Below are 17334 nucleotides of genomic sequence, written 5' to 3'. Positions count from 1 at the left end.
TCTCAGAGCACAGCAGCATCACTCAAGAGTCAAACAGCAGGCACCCAAGAACACAGTTTATGATGAACAGCATTAGTCCTTAATTCTTAGCAGCCAAAACAATTCTTAACCAAAACAATTCTTAACAGCCAAAACAAGTAGCAAGAGCTGAGGGGGCGCCAGAATTGTTCAAGAATTACAAACAAGGAGAAGAGTCTTTGGCACATTATTCCATCTAAAGATTCCAGACAAAATGCTTTTCTTTCTATTCTTGCTCAGCTTCAGCACAATCATGTATCATCTTCTTTTGACTATGTATTTTTTTTAAGTGGTCAAAAACAAATACTCAAATACCCATCTGATCCTAAAAGCAGTTTTCTCATTTGAGCAGAAAGTGTTTAGGCACATAGAATCATAGGTTTGCAGAGTTGGAAGAGACTCTGAAGATCATCTAGTCCAACCCTCTACAATGCAGGAATATACAGTTGTCTCATACGGGGATCGAACCTGCAACCTTGCCATTATCAGCACCATGCTCTAACTAACAACTGAGCTAATGCCTCCCCCCCTTTTTTTTCCCCACACCAGAGCTGTTTTTGCACACTTGAGCGTACCGGGTATATTCCCTTTTTATTCTGGCATATAAAATCTTATGTGTGCTGATCAAAGGAATCATCATAGATCTTTCACCTGCATCACAAGGGAGGGAAGAAGGCTAATCTCAGTGAAGGAAGCAAATCTATTTCAGTAGGGAAGGGGAGCCTATGGGCTTTCCAGCTGTTGTTGGATTCCAACTCCCATCAGTCCCAGCCAGAGTGGTGATGGGAGTTCTAGTCCAACAACCTCTGGAGGGGCCACAGGCTCCTCACTCTGTTCTGCGGGATGGAACAGAGCTTCTACAGAAATTAACAGGCCACCCATGTGAGCTGAGGCACTCCATGCACAGATCAAGCTTGGGCTGTTGAATAAGGAAGAGCATGGCAATGTTACGTTGCAACCTCAGTTGTGATTGCTGTGGTTGCATCTGACAGCTAACAAATAAAAACTAGTTACAGGTAGGTAGCCGTGTTGGTCTGACGTAGTCGAAACAAAATGAAACTTAGTAGGTCTCTAAAGTGCTGCTGGAAGGATTTTTGTTTGTTTGTTTCAAATAAAAACTAATGTGACCATATTGGCAGTTCTGGGTGAGCTGATCATCACAAGGCTGTACAAGAAGGTGAAGGTTGACACCATAGCTGGGCAAGGCTCTGGAGAAATCATACTGGAATTATACTGGATATACCAGTTGGGGCATTTGGCCTACAGGATGACAAAGAGGAAGTAGCATGGCATCCTTATTCTGACATTATAGAATTTGCCCATTATTACAGTACCCTTAATGTTTCGCCAGACTAACACTTTGGGAAGTGGCATGTACCAATTCTTAGAAATTATCTCTAAGGTACTCTTTAGGGCTCCAAATGTTTTGCAGTCACGATCAGATTTATCCTAGCAGCAGCCCTGTTCCCATTTTATTGATGGGGAACTGAGGATGCAAGAAAGGAACCCTGCCCTGATGCATTTCTGAAGTCAGCTCCCACAGGTCTAAGTCCAACCCAATGATCCACCAGCACAGAGGAGAGGACCTGTGGCCCTCCAGATGTTGAACACCAGCCTCCATCAGCAGTAGGAGCAGCCAACATGGCCAATGGTCATGGATTATGACTACTGCAGTCCAGCAGCATCTAGAGGGCTACAGGTTTCCATCCCTACTCTAGGAGCACAGTACCATCTGGAGAACACATAAAAACAGAGAATCCTAGGGTTGGAAGGGACCCAAGCGTCATCTAATCCAACCCCCTGCAATACAGCAATCTCTTGGCCAACTTGGGGCTTGAACCCATGACTCTGGGATTAAGAGTCTCGTGCTCTACTGACTGACCTATCCTTCAGGTCATGCTTGATTTATGTTCTCTAGCCTCCTCCATTACCCATGCAGCTTATTTACTACTGCAATTCTGACCGCTATACCATATTGCTCTTTGGACCAATAACGCAAGAGCTAGGCACACATTACTTATGCACTGCATGAGACATGCTGGCTGCAGAGGTGCAAAGCTGCTAAACACTGTTTCTCAAACTGGGGTCTCCAGCTGTTGTTGGACTACAACTCCCATCATCCTTGACCACTAGCTAGGGATTATGGGAGTTGGAAACTATGGAGACCCAAGTTTGAGTAACACTGTGCTAAACTGTACTATTTGAACAGCCAACTCTCCTACATTTTTGATGTCCCCTCTCCCTTTCTGACTCTACATATTCCTTCACATTTACCTTCACAATAACCTAAACACATTCAGGGAAAAAGCTTGGAGAACTGATCAAGTGGGGTGGACAACATGTATATCTGACCTTTTGCTCTTGAGACTGCAAGCAGGGTTCATTATGACCGGGATGCCCCTCTACACATTCTCGGCGGTCTCTGTTCCTTACTCTTTGGGTGGGGTCATATCCATTGCCTAAGTCAGACAATCACACAGCCTTGCCTGCCAAAACCAAGTTTTAATGATATGCACAGACTGGAGGCAAACTTCTGTGTTTTGTCTCTTACATTCCCTCCAACGCAGCAGAAGTCTCAGGCAGGTCATGGAGAGAAAGTGACGTAAACGGCAAAGTATCTGCCAGGTAGGTAAGCCACCTCACTGCTCAGGGGCTTTGTTAATCTGGTCTCCTAGAAACACACCTACAGTAACCTCACTCTTCCTGGGCACCCAACGGAAATGATGCACTCACTTGTCCTGTTCAAACAAGCCTTCCATTCTCCACGGGATTCCCCACCTCCTGACCTAGTTCATATGTCATAGCTACAGAATACATTCGTTTTCTGGCTCAGATCCCACCACCATTCCTTGCCAGCTGCGTCAATTGTATTTCATTTTCAAATATCTCAGTCCCACAAATCAGCCCCCAGCAATCATAAACATGCAGAGATTTTTAAAGCCACACACAAAAACAAAGCAGGAACGAAGCAAATTAAAGCTGGAGTAGACAAAGGAATAAGTGTTTTGCTTATCTCCAAAAGCCCATCTGGATAGAATTTACAATCCTGGGCCAAAATGAAGAACAGGCACCAAGCAAACCTTCCCAGAAAGGCATTTCATAACCTGGAAACACCAGCAAGCATCTATGATAGTCATTCAGAGAAGGCGCCTCAGAATGTGACCTCAACACAAGGGGAAGTTTATACAGGAGAAAGCCAAATTGGTATTACTGTGTACAGTCTCCAACCCTTTCAATTTTTGTGAGCTAGTTTATTGTTCACCAATCTTCTCATCTCCTGGCTTGAAACAGTTTCTCAGTTCCCTTATAATAATTGGATGGTGGAGGTTAAGCTTCAGTGAGACACACACAGAGCCCCCACTAACAGATAAAGCATTAAATTTGCTTTGATTACTATTGAGAAATCCTGCAGCAATTTTGAACAGGGAAATGTGTAATGAGTACAGGGCAAATTGCTCTCACAGCCTTCGAAACCATCCATGCCCATGTATTTGCCATTCCTAGCATAAAGTATAGAAAGTAGGAAACTAGTGTTTTCATATACTGTATATATATCATCCACTACAACAGCTACATTAAAAAAAATGTCATGGATTGTTTAGGAACACCAGAAGAGAGTGCTGGATCAGGCCCACCTAGTCCGGCATCCTGTTCTCACAGCAGATAACCAGATGCCTATGAAAAGCCCACAAACAAGACCTGTTAGTGATGTCGGGTATATTTGAAAGGTTTTGTCGTGTGTACATGATGCCATCAATATCGTGTGATCCTCCTCCTCTTTCCAGTAACAGAAAAGCATGAAACATTCTGAACAGAAGAGGAAGCAAAAATAAAAGGTCTTCCTGGCTGTACCGAGACCTCCTTTTTTAATGTTGTATTTATCCTTTTACAGTAAATTGGTTAATCCAACTGGTAAATTGGTGCGGAGACCTCCTATACAAACATAGGATGTTGCCTTACATTAGAGCAAACCTTTGGCCATTGATCTTTCTAGCCCAGCTTTGATCACCTCCATGCCATATATTTAAAGACGGAGCTGTTCCGCCAGGCCTTTGGGCAGGATGCAGTTTGACTTACAGTACTTTCCTTTGTATAAAACAAGCCCAAAGGAGGCTCCCAACTCACTCACAGGTCCTTGTATGATCAGTGGAAACAGTTGGTCCCGGCAAGTATTAACCACTCTCAATTCCAACCTGATAATTGCCACCTGCCCAGATTTTAACTTGTCTGAATTAATTTTAAGATGTATTTTAATTAATTGATGTCTGTTTTTATGCATATTGTGTTGTTTTTATGATGTTAGCTGCTCTGAGCCCGGCCGAGGCCGGGATACAAATAAAACAATATTATTATTATTTATTGTTGTTGTTGTTGTTATAGCAGTGTCATGCCACTTTAGCACTCATGGGGAATCCTGGGAACTGTTCTGTGTGGGTCAGCACCCAAAACAAACTACAGTCCCCAGGATTCCCCATGACTGTCAAAGTAATATAACAGTGTTTTAAATGTAGGTATGCTGTGCATGTGACCTTTGGCAGTGGCTCTCCAGAGCTTCATGCAGAGGGTCTCTCACACCACCTGCTGCCTTTTTAAACTTGAGATGCCAAGAAGCTGCAGTTCCACCTCCAAATATAGGACCTTGCACTGTATTATTCTCCTCCATGAAAGCATTCCTGGTTCAGCATGAGGCAATTATGTTCCAGGAAGGCGCAGACCTAATCCCCATGACACTCCTTGCCCTAGGTTTAGATTTCTTTGAAGACTTTGATACTTCTGTTGCCAGGCCGCAAATAGTTAGAGAACAGAAATGGGAAAAAATGCTTCATGGAAGGCACAACTTTCCGTGCAATTAAATGCTTAAAGAGGCACTTTAAAAACATTTGGACCTGCAAAGATATTTTGATAGGTGCACAATGAGCTTTTACTCAAAGCTCTCTTAGGTAACCCAAGATCTGAAACTCTCGTTTCTCTCCCACCAATCTCTGGACATTCAGGAGTCAAAGCACATTTAGGCACATTCCCTTGACCCTTCAGCACTGTATCTGCAGACACCTGGGTAAGATTGTGCATTTTCAAAACATTCCCTATGGTCTGGCACCATGCTTCTCTCCCCAGTGAAATATGCATGTGCTGTCCTTATTTGTTGATATATACTCCTTAATATGGCAGGGTTTCCCCCAGAACTTCAGGTCTGCAGTCAACGGGGCTAAAACGTTTATCACTGCAAGAAGGAACCAGAAAGTAGGGATTAGAAACAAAGTTCCCCTGGTCCAAGTCCTGCACAAGTCCAAGTCCTGTACTCTGCCTCATTGGGAATGTCCAACCAGTTATGACACAGGGCACTGATTGAGTGTAAGTAGTACAGCATCACATCATGGGTTGTTGCAGGGGAATTATTCTTGTTGGGTAAGTCAGAGACTTTCAACCTGGCTCCCTTAAGCAACTACATCAGGCATCCCCAGACTTCGGCCCTCCAGATGTTTTGGACTACAGTTCCCATCATCCCTGACCACTGGTCCTGTTAGCTAGGGATCATGGGAGTTGTAGGCCAAAACATCTGGAGGGCCAAAGTTTGGGGATGCCTGAACTACATTCTTTCTGCGGCACCCCTGTGGGGGTCAGGGGCCCAGTTAGGTCACCCCTTGCCCACAGAGCTGGCAGCCTCTCACCCCTTTTCGAACACCCTCCATTGTGTGGCTTCCTCTCCTCCTCCTGCTGCCGCCGTTCTTGGTCTCTGAGCTGCCCCCCACCCTACCCCAAAGAGAGATGCCTTCCAGAGGCACCATTCACCTGCAGAGCTTATAGCCAGGGCTGCCGCAATAAACAGCTGTGCAAGCCTTTGGGAGGCAGAGACATGAGAGGGCATCAAAGTACCCGTGGCACCCCTGACCATCATTCAAGGCACCCCAGGGTGCCACGGCACACTGGTTGAAAACCACTGGGGTAACCACTGGGGTCAAGCTGGAATGCAGGCTGGTTAGTTAGTGACAACTGATAAAATTACAACACTGACTATATCTAGGAGTTGCCCATAACACAACCTGAAGCTAATCACAACAACAGATGCACTGTTGTGGAATGGGATGTAGTTTCCTAGGCATGCAAGGCAATAGAGGAATCAAATAGTATAAGCAGATCATCTTTACTTGTAAATCTGGCAATACTCACCTGCATGCCTAATACTGCATTGTTTGTGTGTTTGGGGGGCAGGAGCTATTTGCAGGAATGTTTATAAGATCAGTAACACCAAATGGTATGTGCTTGACCAATTACAATCAGATACATTTTTGCAAATTTACTGACTTGAGTAATGATAAATCACAGATGCAAATTTTGAAGCAAGCTATAAAATGATTTTTTTAAAGACTCAAGTTACTAAAAAATTGAACAAGGCACTCTTTGCTAGAGTTAGTATGCAGCCAAAGGCCACCTTGGCTGCCAAGTATAAAATATAACATATTTAGTGGGTGGAAAATGCAATCACCCTGAAACAAAAGCCCAGTCTTGAGGAAGGATACGCAGGCAGCACACAAATAATGGGCAGCACATGTACATTTGTAGTGTTAGAGATCAACATGTGCAGAAAGGATTTAGTGGCGTTTCTCCATGTGTAACCATTCTTTTTGTTAAAGTGCTACACTGCGTCATAATCCATGTTGATGGGAATGTGGGATAGATGTTTTACACTGTCACAATTTGCATACACACACAAGAAGCCACAACTTGGAAAAGTTCCAGTGTTAAAGTAAACTGGAACATTCCTGTAATATTGCACCTTTCCAGGAAAAAGTACAGAACAATGTTATTGATGAAGAGCGTGACCGCCTGCCACTCCTCATATTTGTTTTGTTAGAAACTGCTGCACGTATTTTGAAATATCTTTATGTAGACATTCTACTGGAAGGCTGCCATTATAGAGGGGCAATAACAACAAACTACAGACCCCTGCCCTTCACCCCCATAAAACGTCCAGTTAAATTTTTCAGCCAGGATCACACTGCAAAAAGGCTAAAAGTTCTTAAGCTTTCATTTACACATCCCTGAGCATCTTTTCCTCACAATTAAATCCCACTCAATTCAATGGGATTTACTCCCTGGTGGATTTTTTCCAATGAGATTTCCTCCCTGTGCTTGGATTTCAGCCTTTGTAATATATGTGTTTACCCTTCCTCCTGTTGAAGATTCTGGATTTATGAATTTTCAGGGGGGGAAATGCTTGGCCACAGACTCTCTCACAAAAGCATATTAACTGTTTTTCCAGATCAGACCAAGGTTCCACTGTTCTGTTTCCAGGGGCAGCAGGTAAGATGCCTCTGGTTGCTTATGATCAAAGTCTGAAGGTGGTTGCCTTCTCTTGCCATTTGTGCCCAAGAGGTATAAACTGCTCCTGGACATGGAGGCTCAACTCAGTAGTTAGAACTGCTTTGATAGACCTACACTCCATTCGCTTGCCTAATCCTGAGGTCTCCAGTGTAGCACCTCTTGACACACATGCACCCTTGACACCCACAGGGTGCCTGCTCCTCCCAGTGCTGAAATTAGGCTTGAAGGAAGCATTTAGCTGTAGCCAATTGAACAGGTTGTGGTGTGTCCTTGGTTGTGAGGGTGGCAGCAGCTGTATACAGTAACCATATTAAACTTAAAGGGCCAAAAAGAAATAAGCCTGGGTTCGCTTCTACATACTTGCATCCTTAATTCAGTCTTTGCAATATATTGGTATATTGCAGTGCTCAGCTGGTAATATATCACAATGTTGAAAACCACCCTGCCTTACAGGGAACTGCAGTTTGTGCTGAGAACTGAACCAGAAAGGGGTGAACTACAGTTCCCAGGATTTGGGGGGGGGATGTTGTGTGTGTTGTGTTACCTACCACATTTCCTCCACTTGGTGAATACACTCAAGGCCCCTAAATGTTGGCGACCCCTGGTCTAATCCTTTTTTCAAAAGCCGACTTCCAACTCCAGTAGGGGTCTCTCTGGAATTCTAGTATTTCGGGGGGGGGGAATAATACTTCTCTCCACTCCACACAGTAGGGCAAATATCGACACGTCCCACAATACACCACAACCACAAAACACACACACATCTCCTTACCCCGATGGCCTTTCCCCCGCATGGCCACATAGGCCTCGTACACGTCCTTCTTGACATAGTTGAGGAAGCCATCCTTCCGGGCAAACTTGCAGACGAAGGCCTGCTCGTAGAGGCAGTCGAGGAGGAAGCAGCTGTGGATTCCGTCTTCCCCGTCCCCTCCAGGGATCTTCTCCACCAGAGCCAGGTTGCACTGCGGGTGCTTGCAGCAGGCCCGCACGCAGTCGCGGCCCCGCTCCACCGACGGCGACGACAGGAAAGTGGCTCCGTTTTCCACCGAGGCGTCCGTGTCCAGGACGAAGTCGGGCAAGCCGGCCGTGAAATGGGCCTGGCACTTGTCTCCGAAGGAGACTCCTTCCGCCGCCTCTTCCTGCCCGACGGCTACCAAGGCAGCCGCGGCGAGCTGAAGCAGCAGCCCAGCCTGGACATGAATCCGACGGGGGAGCATTGTGGCGCAGGCGGAGCCCCTTCTTCCTCGCAGGCGGTGGATCTCCGCAGCCGAGCGAGGGCGGTGCGCTTCGAGGAGCGGAAAGCAGGCAAAGCGCAGAAGGGCTTGCCAAGGAGAGTCGACCGCGCCGTCGACTAGGAAAGCAGCTGAAAGGGAGTTGTTTGCCCTCCCCTCTACTTGTGGCTCATTAGCCCGAAGAGTATTTCTTTAAAAAAAACTGTTCCCCCCCCAGATTTTATTTTATTTTTAAACTCTGGCTCGCCTGTTCCCAAAAAGTCCAACTGGCGATGCGGGACGGCGACGTTTCCTTTCGGTTCCTCCTTCGGAGAGAATTGCGGGCGGCGGGCGCGTGTCCGGGGATCGGAAGAGTGAGGCTCCCTGGGCGCTTTCCCTTCGGTTTTGTGCGACGACTTCCTCCCTCGCTCGGACCTCTGCGATCTGTTTCCCTTTTCGGGTTTTTTTCCCCCTACCTGCCGACAGGTTTCAGGTGAAACTGACTCACGGGCTACGCTGCAGCCCAAGAGGGGTGTTTCCCTTCCGCGGATCTCCGATTAACTCCTTCCCCGCCGCCTGAACTTCAAGGTGCGCCCTTTAACAAGCGCTCAGGGAGAGACAAAAGACTCCAGGTGACAGGAAGTGAAATTCAACGCCTGGACACCCAACCCTTCCTATTTACTTTGAGCAGGCAAGAGAGAAGGGAAAGGGGAGGATGCTTAGAGGCGCGCCTTTCCCCCAGCCGCCTCCTGTGAAAGGGAAGAGGACGGGCAGATCTGAAAGCAATTGGAAGCCCTTTCAGGCCTGGAGGAGAATGTGAAGTTGAAATACAGTACTGCCCATTTCTTAGTGCCCACTCTCCCCTGTGGAAAACGCCAGGGGAAAACAGCAGCCTTTGGTTGATTGACACCCGATGTTCTGGGAAAGGGATTATGCCGGGTTTGTTGTTCTTAATTTTATAATATATTTTTATATTGTAGTTTTATGTTGTGAGATATATCGATGAGGGGCGGGATACAATTAAAAATAAAAATAAGATGTTCCAACTGTGGTCTCCCCCAATTGATTTGAAATCTAAACATGACTTACATGGGGCATTTCATCTGTGAATCTTCAAATATCCCCACACAGTGAAATGTGTGTGACATTGAGTCAACATATTTATTATTTATTTACTTAATATCTGCCAAGGAGCTTTAGGAGGCGTACATGATTCTCTCCCATTATGTACCTCACAAAAACCCTATGAGGGAGGTTTGGCTGAGAGACTATGATGGGTCCTACGTCACCCAGTGAACTTCATGGCTGAGTGGGGATTTGAACTCTGATCTACTGGATCCTAGTCGAGCACTCAAACCACTGCACCACACTGGTTGTACTGCACAATATTATACACTGTAGAATAATTTATTTTGTCTAGTTATGTAATACATTTTTAAAACAAACAAACAAATTTAATTAAAGATTTTTCTTAGGATACAAAAGTATGTGCATGGTCTCTCTTTTTTTCAGGTCATGATGTCTTTTCTACAGATCAGTTACATTCAATGTGAGACTGGGAGAGGCTCCCGCCCACCCAGCAACATGCCAGAAATCATGCCACTGTACAATCCAAGTTAACAACCCAAATCCTGAATATACAGGTGCCTAAAAGCTTGCCATAATGGCAGGTCAGATGTGTTTCCCTGGCGTGGGCTGTAATTTTTTTTTAAAAAAATTAAAAAGCAAGATCACATGAAAAGCATATTCTTTGTTCCGTGTATTAGTCCTTTAAGGAGCTAGATGTGTGCTGCAGACCAGAGGACATCAGATCAGATGTGAGGAATCTTCGTCCCACCAGATGTTGCTGAACTACAAAACCCATCAGCCCCAGTGGCCAGGCATGATGGGAGTTGTAGTCCAGCAACATCCAAAAAGGGAAAGGTTCGTCACACCTGCCTGAGATGTATCCTTCACTTTGTTCTGATAAAGTCAACTTTGGGTCATGTCTGTGATTCGGAAAGGCGGGTGGGGATAATAAAATTCCCCCTGCCTCTTCATCTGTAGGGCCTGCTCTGCTGAAGTACGGGTAAACCCCTAGATTCATTGCCAACATAACTAAACTGTAGTTTTGCATTCAGAGTCAGAATTCCATTGAACAGCATTTGGAGTGAGTCAGCAGAGGGGGAGGGGGCTCTTGTCCTAATTGTCCTGTTTCTATGGGCTTTCCAAGGGCACCTGGTTAGCTACTGCAAGAAACAGAATCCTAGACTAGATGAAACTTATCTTGATCCAGTTTTTTTGATGCTGGAGACCAAAGCTCGCTTTTCTCTCCATTGCTTTAGCTTAACAATGGGAAGAATCTGAGTTGATGCATCCTAGCAGGTGGGAGCCTGCAAGGCAGATATGAGCCACCCTGGCAAACCCCTCCATCCTCTGCCATGCGCTAGGGGCGCTCCCCACTCTCAGCTGAATGGCAGTGTGGTAGCAGCAGAAATGCAGCCCCCAGATTGTGAGAGTGATGCAGCAGAAGATTCAAGGCATTGCCCATCCCCGTACCAACAGCCCCAGGCTCTTATAACAGGAAAATGACGTCAACAGTTTCTGCAGATTTTTGTCTCGAGACTTTATTTGGATTCGATGTAAAGGTAAAGGTAAAGGGACCCCTGACCATCAGGTCCAGTCGTGACCGACTCTGGGGTTGCGTGCTCATCTCGCATTATTGGCCGAGGGAGCCGGCGTATAGCTTCCAGGTCATGTGGCCAGCATGACAAAGCTGCTTCTGGCAAACCAGAGCAGCACACGGAAACACCGTTTACCTTCCCGCTGTAGCGGTTCCTATTTATCTACTTGCATTTTGACGTGCTTTCGAACTGCTAGGTTGGCAGGAGCTGGGACCGAGGAACGGGAGCTCACCCCATCACAGGGATTCGAACCGCCGACCTTCTGATCAGCAAGCCCTAGGCTCAGTGGTTTAACCACAGCGCCACCTGGGTCCCTTTCAACATTGTTTGAAAAGTCAGGGAAAAGAAGGCTCTGGCTTTTGTCACCCGTCAAGCAGCCTGTGTGCCAAGGGTGGTTTAAAGGGGTACCTGGCTAGCTAGTGGGTGGCGCTGTGGTCTAAACCACTCAGCCTCTTGGGCTTGCCAATTATTTTTTCCTGCCCTTAACCCTGAGGTTCCAACAATGGGTTCCAACAATTAAAGCACGATGTTAAAAGCTGTTTGAAACAACGTAGAATTACAGAAATAAGCTGGGTCCTAAAAATATACATCCCAAAGGTCAAAAGGCAGGGTAAAGAGGGGCATCTTCAGCGTTCACTGTGAGTTGTATGATGAAGGTGGCAGATGCACCTTTGTGGGGAGGGAATTTTGCAGCTTAAGTCTAGCCATGGAGAATGTTCTCTTCTGGAGCACCACCACCCTGAGTTTCTGAGGCTGGTGGAACAACAAAGAGGGGCCCCTCTGCAGATCTTAACACCTGAGAAGGACTATATGGAAGGAGAGGTCTTTCAGATATTTGGGGCCTGGGTCAAGATATTTGGGGCCTGGGACGTGAGCACCTTGAATTGGGCCAATCTCTTTCAGTGTATAATAGGCGAAACTTTACCTCAGCATTATGATCTAGTAATGCAGAGGAGGCCTGTTGCTGTACATTTGAATCTCTGCTTCTTGTGAAGTTGTTAATGTCACTGGAACGCCTGCCAGAAAGGGGTGGTTACTTATTCAGAAGAACCACTATGTATTGCTTTCCAATGCCAGAATGTGTGAAAACAGGAATGACTGTGTCTTTTATTTTTCCTACTGCAGTTATGTCAACTACTACACAATTAGCCTTAATAAGGATAAGGAGAAAAGTTGCATTTTATTAACACTCTTCAGTGGGGGGCAGGAACAAAACCCATTTTGATTAAATCAGCTACACAGTAACCTGAGGAAATACCAGGCTATTTCAATTATTGGAGTCTCTGCTTACCTTCTTCCAACAACAGCCATTTCCAAATTCACAAGGCCAGTAAAATCTATTTATCTCTCTGCTCTAATGTGGAGAACCAGTGTCCCTCTAGATCAGGCATCCCCAAACTTCGGCCCTCCAGATGTTTTGGACTACAATTCCCATCTTCCCCGACCACTGGTCCTGTTAACTAGGGATCATGGGAGTTGTAGGCCAAAACATCTGGAGGGCCGCAGTTTGGGGATGCCTACTCTAGATACTATAGGACTCCCATTCCCATCAGCCCCTGCCAGCATAGTCAATGGTCAGAGTCATAGATTATGGGATTTCTAATCCAGCAACAGGATATCCTGCACAAATGGATACTCAGAAATCTCTGTCAAGCTTGTCAGCAGTTAAAGACATGTGCATGCAAACATTCATGCATGTGTAATATTTGCATGCCTGTATTTTATTTAAACATGTCTTTTATTCTAGTAGAACAATGTACTAAGAACCATCAAACATAAATCAAAAGATTAATTGCTAACTCAGCCTTGTATTTATTAGCTCACCTGGTTGACATTGGCGACAAGGAATTCCATGCAGGTGAGTGAGCAGGCTGGTAAACGAGGGACCGATTTGCTCCATCCTTCCTCTGCCAGTCTTCCACACTGCTATGCTACCTAGCTATGGGGCCATACCAGAGAGCACCCCCTCCTCCTCCTCCTCCTCCTCCTTTCCAGGCATGGAAACATAGTGGGCTGGTGGGGGAAAGTTTTTTGCAATCAGTCACATAGTGTTGTTTAAACTGAGACTGGAAGAGCTGAAACTAGGACCCAGAATTGTTGCATGCACTTGCTGCAATTGGCACCTGTCAGTTGTGATGAGACTGATCCTCTCTCATTCAGCATTTTTGAAACTCTATTCACAGATAGAATTAGTTAAAGGACGGGTGCATATTCAAGTATATACGTAAGAAACCCTTTAAAAGGAAAAATCGGTGCAATGCTAATACCTTTTCCATTCAGCAGTGTCCTGCTGAACACTTACTTTTCAATTTAAAAAGCATTTTGCTTAGTGGTGAAATTGATGGTCTCTAAACACTGCTTACGATCTGGTCAATTTCATTATCCCATTGACTTGTATGAGACAATTGCAATCCAGACAGTGGATTGAACAATTTTTCTTCCCTGAGCCAAAGGGAAAGAAAGATTGCAAGAAGAAAGTTTGTTCAATTAATTTGTTTTGTCTTGCTCTTTCCTAGGTGAACACTGGATAGAGCGCATAATTCTCCCCTCCCTTTTTATCACCACAAAAATCTCATGATGTAGGTTAGATTGACAGACAGAGCCCAAGGTTATTATTGCTTTAAATAATTGCTTATAGTGCACAGTTAAAACATTTTCATGCCATTGAAATGCACTACTGTAAAAACAACAACAACAACAACAACAACAACAACAACAACAACAACAACAACAACAACAACAAGAGGCTTATTCAGCTATCTCTCATTAGAAAATAGTGACATAAGACACCTGATAGCTTAGGGACTGCATCAGAATTACACTCGGACATTGTAATCTAACAAACAGGACAAAGCTAGCCAGTATATATATATATATATATATATATATATATATATATATATATATATATAGTTTTACAGTATTTAAATGTATTTCTAATTGAGCTGTTTGATATGCTGAAAACTGCATATTACTGATGCACTAAAGGGTGGTCTATGAAATATAATGAATACATAATAAACATTCTAAATAATAAAAAAATGAAAGGTGGTTTCTTCTAAAATACCACTGCTGGTAATACTGGGGCACTAAGAAAAACATACTGACACAGAATCCAAAATATAAATATAAATATAGGCAGCTTCAGAATGTCTAGTATGCTGGCTTATCTAAGGTCAACTAATTTGTGTGTTGTCTTTTTCTCTTAACTCTTTGTTTGTTTGCAGTTTCCACATAAGGTCACAAATTCTTATCAAGAATAAATACTGGCATGACTTTCCATGGACACTGTCTGCCCAGAGCAGACAAAAACACTGCCTTTCTCATATTGATCTCTGTCCTTCAGACAGGCATTGTTTTGCCTAATGGTTAGAAAACAGAGCAACTGCTTTATTTCATAGAATCATATAAACAAGGAATTGTAGAGTTGGAAGAGGTCCCTGCAATTCAAAAATATATTGCCTGTTGGGCTCAAGCCCACAACCCTGAGATTAAGAGTCTCATGCTCTACTGGCTGAGCTATTCCTCTCATACTATTGCCGTATAGTAGTTTTCTTTAAATTACCAGCTATTGATATATCTGCCCCTTGAGAAGTAGGATTTACTTTTTGCAGTCTCAGTTTCTCTATGTCACTGACAAGAATGTTCTGTGACCCATAGTCAGGAGGCCATTAAGCATCACTTATGAAAAAGAGTATCCATTTGTGCTGTGTGGAAATGTGAGTACAGGACATTAGGATCCATCTAAATCCAGATGTTCTAGAATGATATGGACCACCCTTTCAAACAAAGGAAATTCTTAATTTCCAAGGAGCTTAGTGTGTACTTAAACTGCAGCTATTGTTGAAGCATGCTTCAACTTGACAGTTACAGTACTTTGCTCTAGTACTGGATGTATACACTTCACTAGGGTGTTTAAGGTCGAAAAAACTTGCAAATTAGAGTATGTGGAAACATAGGCACCGAGTTGCACCCAACGTTGAGGGGCCCATTGCTTGTGCATGACATCACATGCGTGACACGTTCTCCCACACACACCCGGCCAGGCAGACCCGGCCTGCCACCCCCACCCCCCACCCACCGTTAGCCACCTTACCTTTGCAAAAGGGAACTGTGGGGAGAAGATGCTTCACCCAGCACATCCCTGGCAGAGACTGTTATGGGCCAGGAGTTGCTCCTGATGAGAACCAGCTGGCTCCAGCTTTCTTAAGCAGGGTTTCCAGCCTCAGTCAGTTGCTGGAAACATTTGGCTAGTAGCAAACATGCATGCCCTTCTGGGGGCAGCAGGGGCATAGTGAAGTTGCGGGCAATCGCGTGCGCGCCCGCGACTTCTAAACAGAGCGTTGTGAGGTGTCCGTGCCCGCCACACCAGTGGGCTATCTACCTGGAGCCTGGTTGCTCCGTTTAGAAGTTGTGGGGGGACGCGATCCCCCTCTACCTAGCACGCACGTGTAATTACATAGCGATGCATGCATCGTTACATAGCGATGCCGCGCCCCCCGGGGGCATGGCAATTTGCCGCCCTGAATGTCGCGGAGCCTCACTACGCCCCTGCTGCCCCCAGAATGGCATGCATGTTTGCTACTAGACATGTAATGACTGGCTTCATGTCAAAATTCTTGGGACTTTGCTTCCATGACTTTATTCCTTTAAAGCAGGCACCCCCAAACTGCGGCCCTCCAGATGTTTTGGGCTACAACTCCCATGATCCCCAGCTAACAGGACCAGTGGTCAGGGTTGATGGGAACTGTAGTCCAAAACATCTGGAGGGCCGAAGTTTGGGGATGCCTGCTTTAAAGGAACTACAAATCACTCACCACAAATTAATCTGATGCTGTGATTTTGCATACAAAAGATTCTGCATAGGAGCAGCTGGACAATGAGTGGTCAGATATTTACTAGGGAGAGTGATGCATTTTTTCAGAGCTCCTTCTAACCGAAAGAGTTGTCATTCATAGTTCAGGATCTGTCGCTTTTCAGTTAAGGCTAAAATAAATCAGACCATGGCGCATTCCATTCTGGTCATACATTTGGGTGATGGGAGATTATTGGGTGATGGGAGATTATTTGGGTGATGGGAGATTAATGTGATTCTGGCATTATACATTGACTGAGCATGTTTGTGAAATATCTTTGGCCTCAGCAGAAATGTCTGCTTTTGGATCTATAGAGCTAAAATGATCAATTAGTCTGCATGGATGGATTGATCTGACGTGTGTCTAGTACAATAATAGTTATTATACAAATATGGCATACCACATGCTGTAGGTTACATCAGAGCTGATTTCTTAAATATGACTCAGAGCTAAGCGCTGGCCCACATGAAGTTTATGTGCAGCAATCTGTTTATATTCTTTTCTTCTAACAAAAAATTTAAGGGCAGAATCCAGGATAGGCCACAGCTGTCAAGTTCTCCCTTTTTTAAAGGGAAATTCCCTTATGCTGAATAGGCTTCCTCGTGAGAAAAGGGAAAACTTGACAGCTATGGGTTAGGCTCACAGAAAGGCTTTTATGCATGGGATGTATCCACTAATGGAAGAAAAGAGGAGCCAAGGTTTGCTCCCCCAGTGCCCCTGAAAATAGGCTGCAGATCCGAGTAAGTCTTCTCACCAGTCAGAGAAGTGGAGTGGTTTTGTTTTGGATCATTTTTTCATTTTGGTTTGACATCTCTTCCCATTATTCCAGTTGTCTAAAAACAAGGCCTGGAGGAGGAGGAGGAGGAGGAGGAGGAGGAGGAGGAGGAGGAGGAGGAGGAGGAGGAGGAGGAGGAGGAGGAGAGGGGGAGAGGGGGAGGAGGAGTTTGGATTTGATATCCCGCTTTATCACTACCCGAAGGAGTCTCAAAGCGGCTAACATTCTCCTTTCCCTTCCTCCCCCACAACAAACACTCTGTGAGGTGAGTGGGGCTGAGAGACTTCAGAGAAGTGTGACTAGCCCAAGGTCACCCAGCAGCTGCATATGGAGGAGCGGAGACGTGAACCCGGTTCACCAGATTACAAGTCTACTGCTCTTAACCACTACACCACATTGGCAACAATAGGATGGCAACAATAGGATGGAAGGATGCTCAAGTTGCAGGGACCATTTGCAGCCAAAGGCAACCTGACCTTTCACATAAA

The 17334-nt window shown here is 45.1% G+C and overlaps 1 protein-coding gene across 2 annotated transcripts in view; it reads right to left on the bottom strand.

The window, feature by feature from the left end:
* SPINT1 (serine peptidase inhibitor, Kunitz type 1) overlaps window positions 1-9175 on the bottom strand; it is a 33760-nt gene extending 24585 nt beyond the window's left edge. The window contains exon 1 of one of the 2 annotated variants that reach the window (XM_035111424.2): window positions 8114-9175. In XM_035111424.2, the coding sequence (XP_034967315.1) occupies window positions 8114-8558 (445 nt within the window). In that variant the 5' untranslated portion in view covers window positions 8559-9175. The remainder of the gene's footprint in view (window positions 1-8113) is intronic. The other variant, XM_035111415.2, reaches the window with a different exon arrangement.
* Between the last annotated feature and the right edge of the window lie 8159 nt (window positions 9176-17334).

The sequence above is a fragment of the Zootoca vivipara genome, chromosome 1 (assembly GCF_963506605.1).
Source record: "Zootoca vivipara chromosome 1, rZooViv1.1, whole genome shotgun sequence".
NCBI classification, from domain to species: Eukaryota; Metazoa; Chordata; class Lepidosauria; order Squamata; family Lacertidae; genus Zootoca; species Zootoca vivipara.
The sequence above is the reverse complement of the archived record's forward strand: the minus strand, read 5'-3'. Positions and strand labels throughout refer to the sequence as shown.